This window comes from Elephantulus edwardii, unplaced genomic scaffold (assembly GCF_000299155.1).
Source record: "Elephantulus edwardii isolate Elephantulus edwardi_28Jun2011 unplaced genomic scaffold, EleEdw1.0 scaffold00147, whole genome shotgun sequence".
Lineage (NCBI taxonomy): Eukaryota > Metazoa > Chordata > Mammalia > Macroscelidea > Macroscelididae > Elephantulus > Elephantulus edwardii.
The window spans coordinates 7302603-7312629 of NW_006399897.1; the positions used below are offsets into that span (position 1 = coordinate 7302603).

The 10027-nt window shown below is 38.2% G+C and overlaps 1 protein-coding gene across 2 annotated transcripts in view; it reads left to right on the forward strand.

Annotated features, from left to right (window-relative positions):
• The first annotated feature begins 6054 nt into the window (after positions 1-6054).
• TNFSF13B (tumor necrosis factor (ligand) superfamily, member 13b) overlaps positions 6055-10027 on the forward strand; it is a 51028-nt gene continuing 47055 nt past the window's right edge. For both annotated transcript variants that reach the window (XM_006894618.1, XM_006894619.1), the window contains exons 1-2: positions 6055-6402; positions 6503-6590. In XM_006894618.1, coding sequence (XP_006894680.1) covers positions 6055-6402; positions 6503-6590 — 436 coding nt within the window. The remainder of the gene's footprint in view (positions 6403-6502; positions 6591-10027) is intronic.

Here is a 10027-nt window from a genome sequence, read left to right on the forward strand (position 1 = left end):
GATCATTATGAGTCCAAGGTGACTTGATGGCACCACAACAGTCACTGGTCACTCAGCACAGTTTTTATGTAAAAGTGACAAGAGCTGTTTCTTTTTAATAACATTGTTATTTTACATTTACATTACACAGAGTGAGTGTGATTGTAACAACAACTGACTACATGGGTATTCCTACAAGAAAACAACAAAATAGTTCTGACATGTAGCCATGATTTCTTTCTCATGATTTTGTAAGTCCTGGGAACTTTGGGATGTCTTTTTTACATAGATGTTTTTCAGGTACATCTGTGTGTCTAGAACACCCAGCATCCTCAAAAAAAAAAAAAGAATTCTTATTAAGACAATTCTTTCGTAAGAGTTGTAGGAATAGAGTAGAGATCACTTAAGCCTGCTAATCATTTACAGCATTGGTGAATCAGAAATGTAGGAGTAAGCTTTTTGAATATTTAAAAAACTATCACTGTCTGAACTGATGTCAGTCTGGAGACTAAGGTGTGCCTCATATAGGTCATCATCTTTGCAATCACTTGTTATGCATCAGAAACCTGGACAATGACTAGGAAGAATGGAAGGAGAATTTATGCCTTTGAGTTGTGTTGATAGAGAAGAAAATTGAATATACCATGGACTGCAAGGAGAACAAACAAGTTTATCCTAGAGAAGATGAGACCAGGCTGCTCCTTGGAGGCAAGGATTCTGAAGCTTCATCGGACATACTTTGGACATGTTGCAAGGCAGGACCAGTCCTTGGAAAGGGAAGTCATGCTTGGGAGGGTGGAGGAACAGCACAAGAGAGGAAGACCCTCGATGAGATGGATTAATTCAGTGACTGGGGTCATGGGGATAGGTGTGTCAGAGACAATAAGGTTGGCACAGGGTAGAGCAGGGTTTAAGACTGTTGTACATAGGTTCAGTATGAGTAGCAGATGTCTTGGCACATAACAAACAAAAAGCAACATACTGTATGCATCACTGCAAATACTTCAATTATTGATGTTACCATTTTGTTCTGTTCCTTGGATACACATTATACTTGCATTCATTTCAAATGCATTGTTATTGTTACATACTGTCTAGTAGATTGTGATTGATAGTAACCCTATATGACTAAGTAGAATTTCCTCAGTAGAGGTTCCTGGATATAGCCTTTAAAGATAACTATCCCTCTCTTGTAGATTAGCTGGGTGGATTCAAACAGCCAAATTTTTGGTGAGTAGTTGAGAGTTAAAGTGTTGGACCAACAAATCCCATTTTTCACATGTGCTCCATATTATCCTAATCATTTTGTATGCTGAGCAAATTATTTAAGCTGTACTCTGAAGAACAATTTAATTTTCATCAATAACCTTTATTATGTTGATGACACAACCTTGTTTGCTGAAAGTAAAGAGGATTTAAAGTGTTTGCTACTGAAGATCATACACTACAGCCTTCAATATAGATTGTCTCTCAGGTCAAGAAGACAAAATTCTTACCACTAAACTTATAGGTAATGTCATGATAGATGGAGAAAAGATTGAAACTGTCAAAGGCTTCATCTTTCTTGGACCCATAATCAATACACTTGATAGCAGGAGTTAGGAGATCAGAAAAAAAGTATTGTGCTGGGAAAAGTCTATAGTCAGGAATCTCTTTATTGAGGAGCAATGAGGTCAGTATGCGTGATACATGCCATGGACTTTTCAGTCACTTGCTATGCTCCACAGAGTAGGACAAGGAATAAGGATGATAGAAAACTTTGATGTCTTTGAACTATGCTGTTAGAGAAGAGTACTGAATATTTCATGGACTGCCAAAAGAACAAAGAGATTTATAGTGGAGAAAGTGCAACTAGAGTGATTCTCGGAGGTAAAGATGATAAAAAATTGCCTCTCATACTTTGGTAGGGCAGGCTACCTTGGAAAACGGTGGGGAGGTGGAAGGATGGCAAAAGAGAGGACGGCCCTCCTACAGGTGATTGACATAGTGACTGCAGCAGTGGATTCAAGTGTGTCACAGATTGTGAGAATGGCACAAGATAAGACACAGTTCATATCATTGCTATGATTTGTACTCAACTCAGTGGTACCTTACAACAACAACAACTTTAATATCTACTTTGCCAACTACTGAGTGTATGGGACAATCTGAGCAGTCCCAAGAAATACAGTATCTTTAATGTATTTCTTAAATATAGACATGTATTACTGGAGAATTTTGAGATTCTCAAAAGGATGGGCAGGGGAGTGGTTTATTACAGGGTTGCACAATTTAATGGGTGGGTAGGGGTGTGTGTGAAGGAAAGGGGAAAGATCCGGTGTGAAAAAGAATGTATTTGACCTTTGTAATAAACCAGTATAAACTTTTTTTAAAAAAAATTGTGTTGAGAAAGAGAAATATGAAAAAAGTAATTAATAACAGAGAGTAAAACTTGGAGATACATATTTTTTTACCAAAACATGTGGCTCAGGTATAGCACCCTCTTCTCTGAAAAATAAACTTACAGTATATTGTTATTCAAAGAGTGTTGTTGGTTATGTATTATTGGTTTAAAAGAGTTTCAGTTAAATTTTTGTCAAACCATTTCCTCTGCAGGAAATGGTTTATTGAATTATGGAGCAATAATTTCCTTTTGTTCATTTAATAAGAAATTTAAGAAATCATGAATGCCCCCTTAGTTTCTCTCTATTTTTAGAGGAAATAAATTGTGTGATCCTTGGAGAGGACATGTACAGGGCAGTGCCTGCTTGACAGTGTCACTTCTGAGGGAAGCCTTACAGCTGTCTTCCTATCACTTCCCCTTTATTTGAACCAGGGTTGCTATTTATTTTCAAATGGTCTGACATACATGCTGACCAGTGATCCTCTCTTGACATGATTTTGCATGAAAAACCTCTGCCAAATAGTGCAGAAGAAGGTGAGGTACTTTTCTATCACAAGTGGAATTTATTTGCCTTCCCTTTAGAATTTTACTCGAGAGGGCTGGCAAAGGAGAAGTGAAGAAGAATCCTAACCCACAGAGAAAATAATGGCTCATTGGTTCCTGGGGGGAAAGTAGAATAATTGGTTTCTAAATCTTCCTTGAATTCTGAATGCCTCAGCTAAAAAGCTGAGTTTTAGTTCTATACGCAGTGTTGTTGGGTGGGTGCTGACCGGGTATCTCCAACTCATAACAACAGACTGAAGCATGACCTGATCCCTTCTTCCTCAATTGCTTTTCTGCTGAGTCTATTGTTGAAGTCACTGTGCCAGTGACAGACATTTTTGTTATGTGCCATCGAGTCTCTTGCGACTCATAGCGACCCTACTATGTACAAGAGCCGTAAATGCCGTTCTATCCTGTGCCAACCTCGCCATCTCAAATGCACTCATTCCCACCACTCCACTCACAGAATCGATCCATCTCATCGAAGGTCTTCCTCTCCTTCGCCGCCCCTCCACTCTGCCAAACATGATGTCCCTCCTTGCAACATGCCCAAAGTCTGTCGGACGAATCCTTGACTCCAAGGAGCATTCCGGTAATATGTATGTGTGTATGGACTGCTAGGAAAACAAACAGATTTGTCCTGGAGAGGGTTAAACTGGGTGGCTCCTTGGAGGCAAGGATTCTGAGGCTCCGTCTAACTTACTTTGGACATGTTGTGAGGAGAGACCGGTCCTTAGAGAGGGACATCATGCTTGGGAGGGTGGAGGGACGGCGCAGGAGAGGAAGGCCCTCTATGAGGTGGATTGATTCAGTGACTGGGATAATTGGGATGGGAGTGTCAGAGACAGTGAGATTGGCACAGGACAGAGCGGAGTTTAGGGCTGTTGTAAATAGGGTCGCTATGAGTCGCAGGCAACTCGACGGCACATAACAACAACAACAACATGTACGTATGATCCTCTCTTGAGAGTGTTTGGTCTGAAAATCTCTGTCAAATAGTGCAAAAGAAGATGCGATCATTTTCTACACAATTACATTTGTTTGCTTTAGAATTTGTTTCTCTTTAGAATTTTACTAGAGATAACTGGCAAAGCAGAAGAGGAATAATACGTAGAAATCATTGTTAACTCCATCCATCCATCCATCCATCCATCCATCCATCCATCCATCCATCCATCCATCCTTATATACATCCTTATATCCTTATATATATATATATCCCTTTTTAAATATAGACTTGTTTTTGTTGTGTGCCATCAAGTTGGAACGAACCCAACCCATAGATGATCCTTCAGTGGGTTTCCAGAGGCAGTAAATCTCATGGGAGGAGAATGCAAGATCACCCATCCTTCTCCCATGCAGCATCTGGTAGATTCAAACTGTGTGTGTTATTTGCTCTAATGGCCTAGTGGTAAGAAATTGCACAGCAAACCCAAACTGCATGCCTTTGGGATTAGAGCACAGCTTCTTACCACCAGGCCACAAGAGCCTCAGTGAATCTCAATTACTTTCAGTCAGAAGGGTTTACTAAAATGCAAATTCTGTGTTTTAATAGAATATGTCACTCTGATTTACCTAGGAACAAAGACCATGACAAAAGTGCCTCCCTGAAGTTATTGACCACCTTAATAGACTGTGACAAAATAATTGGATTATGTAAAAACTTACATGAAAGAGTCTGAGCACTTACAAAAAGAAAACTTCCATAGGAGCAATTAGAGCACAGCCTATTTAGAACACCACTGTAATGACGAGTTATAGAGGAAGATCTCCAGGACTTGCAGAAGGGACACTTCTGCAGAAAATTCAAATGAGATTGAGTTAACATTTAGCAGTCTTACTCACACCAGGGAATAGTACCTTATCCTGGGATTGGAAAGTACTCAGTAGTACTATTAAATGAGGAATCAATTTCCAGAAACTGGACATGGACAGGAAACACAGAATAAGGCAAGTCAGGATTAGAATGGTCAGGTAGTCTGAATAGCACCCCTATCTCTGGAAATAAAGTTACTTTGAAACTAAGGTGGATTTTGTTTGAGTCAGGATATTTTGTATACACTTTAGATTGAGTAAAGTTAACTCAGTGTGTACTTAGGAAGGAAGACCCCCAAGGAGATGAGTGAGTGTACAACTGGGCATATCAGTGATCGTGAAAATGGCACAGGATAGAGCCAGTTTCCTAGGGCTGCTCTGAGTCATAGGCAACTCGATGGCACCTAACCACAACAAAGGAAAGAAGAGTTGAAGGTGATTAGTAAGGCATTCAGAATTGGAGAGACTGCTCGCTTCACCCTAAAATAGTATCAGACTAGGCTGGAACTTGAAATTGTAGAAACAGAACTGTGAAGGTAAAATAAGACTCATGAAGAGAAGCAGACACATAGATCTTTAATTATCCAGTTAGGCATTCTCAGAAAGGGGAAAAATTAAGTGTCCTTTAAAAGTGTTTTCCCCTCATATCTAATCTAAACATATGTCTCAAATGTAGTCACAATCCTTTTATTACATTGCTGTGATAATAGTAAGAACAATATCCAGCTGGCTTCCTTTCTTCTTTCAAGGATCCCTCACTTTAATTAGTGTTTGAAGACAGTTAGTAAATCATAAGTCTGAGTCAGGACAATTTAATGCTTAAGCACTTAGCTTATCTGACCTTCACATTAATTACATTTATTACACCCACAGGAACTTTCTGTGCTATTTTTTCTCCCCCTTGCAAAACCACATGGTCCCAACCAACCCAGTCCTCTCAGTTTGCCTCGATGAGCTCCTTCAGAATGTCCACTTCTTCCCAGTCACCTCTTGCATATGTGAATCCAAACTCAAAGTGCAGTCACTAGGCATCCATTTGTGTATGATTGTTTTGAGATGTCATTTAAATTCTTGCAAAAACTGAAAGTGAAATGAGGAAGAGTGATTGAGCAATCCAATAGAAGGGCGAATGCCAGGAAAACCTACCGTACAGTAGGGGCAGAGATGCAGAAAGGAAAAAAAGAAGAAAATTCAGGAGAACTCTCCTGACTGGGGGAGCCAAACTCTGTGATGTGTTCAATGTAGGACATTAGCAAACACAGATAACAGGAAATGATCCATTCCTTGTGGTCACTTATTCTAAAGGCCCTAACCTTCAAAGTGCAAGTGGTGAAATGGATGACTCCACAGAGAGGGAGCAGTTACGCCTCTCTTGCTTTAAGAAAAGAGAAGAAATGAAACTCAAGGAGTGTGTTTTCATCCTCCCCCAGAAGGAAAGCCCCTCTGCTTGGTTCTCTAAAGATGGAAAACTCCTCTCAGTGACCTTGCTGCTGACCCTGCTGTCCTCCTGTCTGACAGTGGTGTCTTTCTACCGAGTGGCCACCCTGCAAGCAGAACTTCTGAGCCTCCGGGCGGAACTGCGGTCCTATCAAGCTGAGCCGCTGCCAGCATCTCCCCAGGCAGAAGCAGGAGCCTCCACCGCAGTGCTGAGGGAGACTCCAGCTGTCACCCCTGGAATGCGAGTGAGTTAGCATGAGCCATAGCCCCAGGCACTGCCGCTTCCTAAAATACTCTTTCTGACCTCAGTTGTCTTTGCAATGACTTCAATTTTTCTGTCAACAGAGCCTCCTTGAACCAGGAGCATCAGGAGAAATCAACTCCGGGCAAAGCAATAGGAGTAAACGTGCTCTTCAGAGTCTAGAAGAACCAGGTATGTTTTGGGGATAGATTCATTTAGGAATTAGGAATAGCAGCATTTATTAGTTTAGATATTATTATCAGATTTGGTAGAAGCATAATGTGGGGGGAGTGTAATCTCTCTAAATTTCTTAAACAGAGAGTATAGAATTTGATATTAAAGCCTGACCATGCCTTATAGCAAAGTCCTAGCAATGGCAAACTCAATCGGTGAGCAGCGTCTACGCCCATCTATGCTGGGGGCCAATAAGTCAATTCTTATTCACAGTTGCCCTACAGAAGATTAGAACTGCCCCACAGGGTTACCCAGGCTGAAATCTTTACTGAAGTAAATTGCCACATTTTTGTCTCCACAATCCTTTTGCTTTAACAGAGAATACTTACTCATTGGACCGTTAGAGACTGCAAGAATTTCACGCCTGTCATCCTAAGACATCCCTTAAACCCGGAACTGAAACCATTCCCAGAGAGTATCTTAAAGTTAAATCACAAATTAGCTCATAAATTTTATACCACCACCTGTGCCTACCGTGCGCTTTCTCTAAAAATGTATATATTTTTATATGATGTTCTATATATCTCTCCACTATGAGTAGGTTCTGACTTGAAGCCACACAGCAGTATCTCACCAAAATAGTCAATATTTCCTCTTAAGAGGTGAATGACAGGCAGAGAGTGGGTGGGTGGGAAAGTTAGATTAATGGAAATAGAGCAACTAGAATAAAATTAATAATAATATTGATACATTGTGATAAATGTAAATGTCACTGAACAAGGTACACTTAAATTGTTATGTGGAATTTAATTTTCCATGTAATTTCACCCAAAACACAATAAAATATTAATTTCTAAAAAAATCATTCAGATGATGAAAGGTGAAATTCTGTCTCCTTTAACAAAAGTCAACTACTGAAAATATTGATCTATATGCATTTACCTATTGTCTATCCATCTGTCTACACATGGCTAAATGCTACTAAATAATACATTGAATTTATATATCTTTTGTTTTCCTATAAATAATAAATTTCATCAGACACATTAATTTTATCTGTATAATTCAATTTCTAGCTTAATTCCAGTGTGTTGTGATAAAATCCCTTTTCTGACTCAATTACCACAAAGCCAGTTCTCCCCTCTTGAACATTGCACCAGTATTTGATGTTGTTAGGCTCTGTGAAGTTGATTTCATCTCACAGCAATTGGCTGATCCTGTATCACCTTTACAATCTTCACAACTGTTTGAGACTTTGGATCTGAATATGGTCATGCACTGATAAACTGATGGCATGTTGACATTGAGGATCAAATATAGAAAGAGGGGGAAATAAAAAGAAAATCCCTATTTTATGTCAAATACCTCTATGCCAGAAGCACTCTCTATGAGTCTAGAAATAAAATACATTTAAATAGTTTGAGTAGTTCAGTTAGTTTACTTTATGGTCCATAGTTTTTCATGTTTATAAATAAAGTTTGGAGGGATTACCAAAATGACCAGTTTAGTTCCTTTACTTTATAAATGAAGGGCATATGTTGGATTTAATTTATTATTGTTAAAATTTACAATGTTAAAAATTGTATATTACTACCTTCTATATCTAGTAAATCTCATGCCCCATTTACATGGGTGTGTATGTGTGTGTGCCTAGAATCTTCCAGGTAGTCCACAGAGTTGTGCTATTAACCTAAAGGCCACAACTCTTTGGCAGTTTGACTCCATCAGAGGCTCCACAGGAGAAGGATGAGCAGTCTTCTCTGTGATTTGTAGCTTTGGAAACTCACTGGAAAGTCAACTGTGAGTTGGATCAGACTCTACAGCAATGAGTTTTGCAAGGTTGGATTGTTTATTTTTCTAGTTATGTTGTTTAGTTTCATTTATTCTTTATAGTGACTGTGTGAGGTAAACAAAATATATGCAATTATGTTTTTGCTTTTGATGTTTAAGAAATCTAGTCAACGGTAAACTAGGTACTCTGTGACACACATGCACATCCATGGCATTTTAACAGGAAATCCATTTATATTTCCACTATCTGTCTTACTCATGAAAACATTTTTTCCCCTTATTTTATAAAATTAAAAAGTTCTGACCTAATTGTTTTCTCTTTGGACAAATTATAAAAATACTTGAATTTAAACAGTTTTAAACTTGAAAGCACACTCATTTTAAAGGATATTTTTCAGGTTAGTTACTTTCATAGTTTATTTTTATGATTTTTATTATCTATATTTTAGATAAAATGGAGATATCTACTGTTTCACAGCTTTGTTTTCACTTGTTATCAGACAAGAAGGGTTTATTCCTCCTTTAAGTAGTTTATCATATATGCACATGAATTTATTTTTATTATAATATTTTTATGGCCATTTAAATTTTTATTAAAATAGAGCACGTTATATGCACATATATTTTGCAGCTGAGAATTGTATGTTTAAAAAGAAATTCCATGTAATGGGATCTCTGAGCTGCAAGGAATGAACAGTTATATCATTCTTATTAAAAACCAATGTCATATTATTTTTAAAATAAGTTATAAAAACAAGAATCAGGCACTCTATGGGAAAAAGATGTAGGAGCACCTTAAGATAACAGCTTTGCAAACATCAAGGGACAGTTCTACCATATTATGCTGTTAGGTAAATCAGGACTCGTAGTACCACTGTAAACAAGAGATCTGAACCCTGCCCTATCCTGTGTTAACTTCATAATCTCTTTCTTGATCCAGCTCATTGTTGTAGTCACTGTGTCAATCTCATTGAGAGATGTCCTCTCCTTTGTTAACCCTTTATCTTTCCCAACATAGTGTCTTTCTCCAAGGAATGACTCCTTCTGACAACATGCCCAAAGTATGTGAGACAAAGCTGCACCTTCCTTGTCTCTAAGGAGCATTCTGGCATTTATTACTCTTCTGTCATCCTTGTTAACTGTCCACTTTACAGATGCATAGTAAGCAACTGAAAATATCATGACTTGGATATAAATAGGTGCACATAATTCTTTAAACCAATATCCTCGCTCTTTAACACTTTAAAGAGTTCCTTGACAGCAGGTTTTTCCCAATGCAACATGGTTTTAAATTTGTTTTTATTGCTTATACCATGTATGTTGATTTTGTGAATCCAAGTAAAATGAAGTTGCTGACAATTATAATTTTTTAATCTTTTCTCCATCTACAACTTGGTCTTATACCAATAGCTTCTTGGTTTAGATATAGATTTCATATGAGTACAACTAAGTGTTCTGAAACTCTCATTCTTCTCAATGTTAACCATAATTTCTTATTATCTATACAGTCAAATGCCTTTGCAAAGTCATAAAACATAAAAGACACTCTTCTGGTGTTCTTCCCTTACAACCAGGATCCATCTGACATCAGCAATAGTATCCCTGGTGCCATGGCCACTTCTGGTACCTAGTTCCCTTTAAATGTACTGTTGTAGCCATTTTTT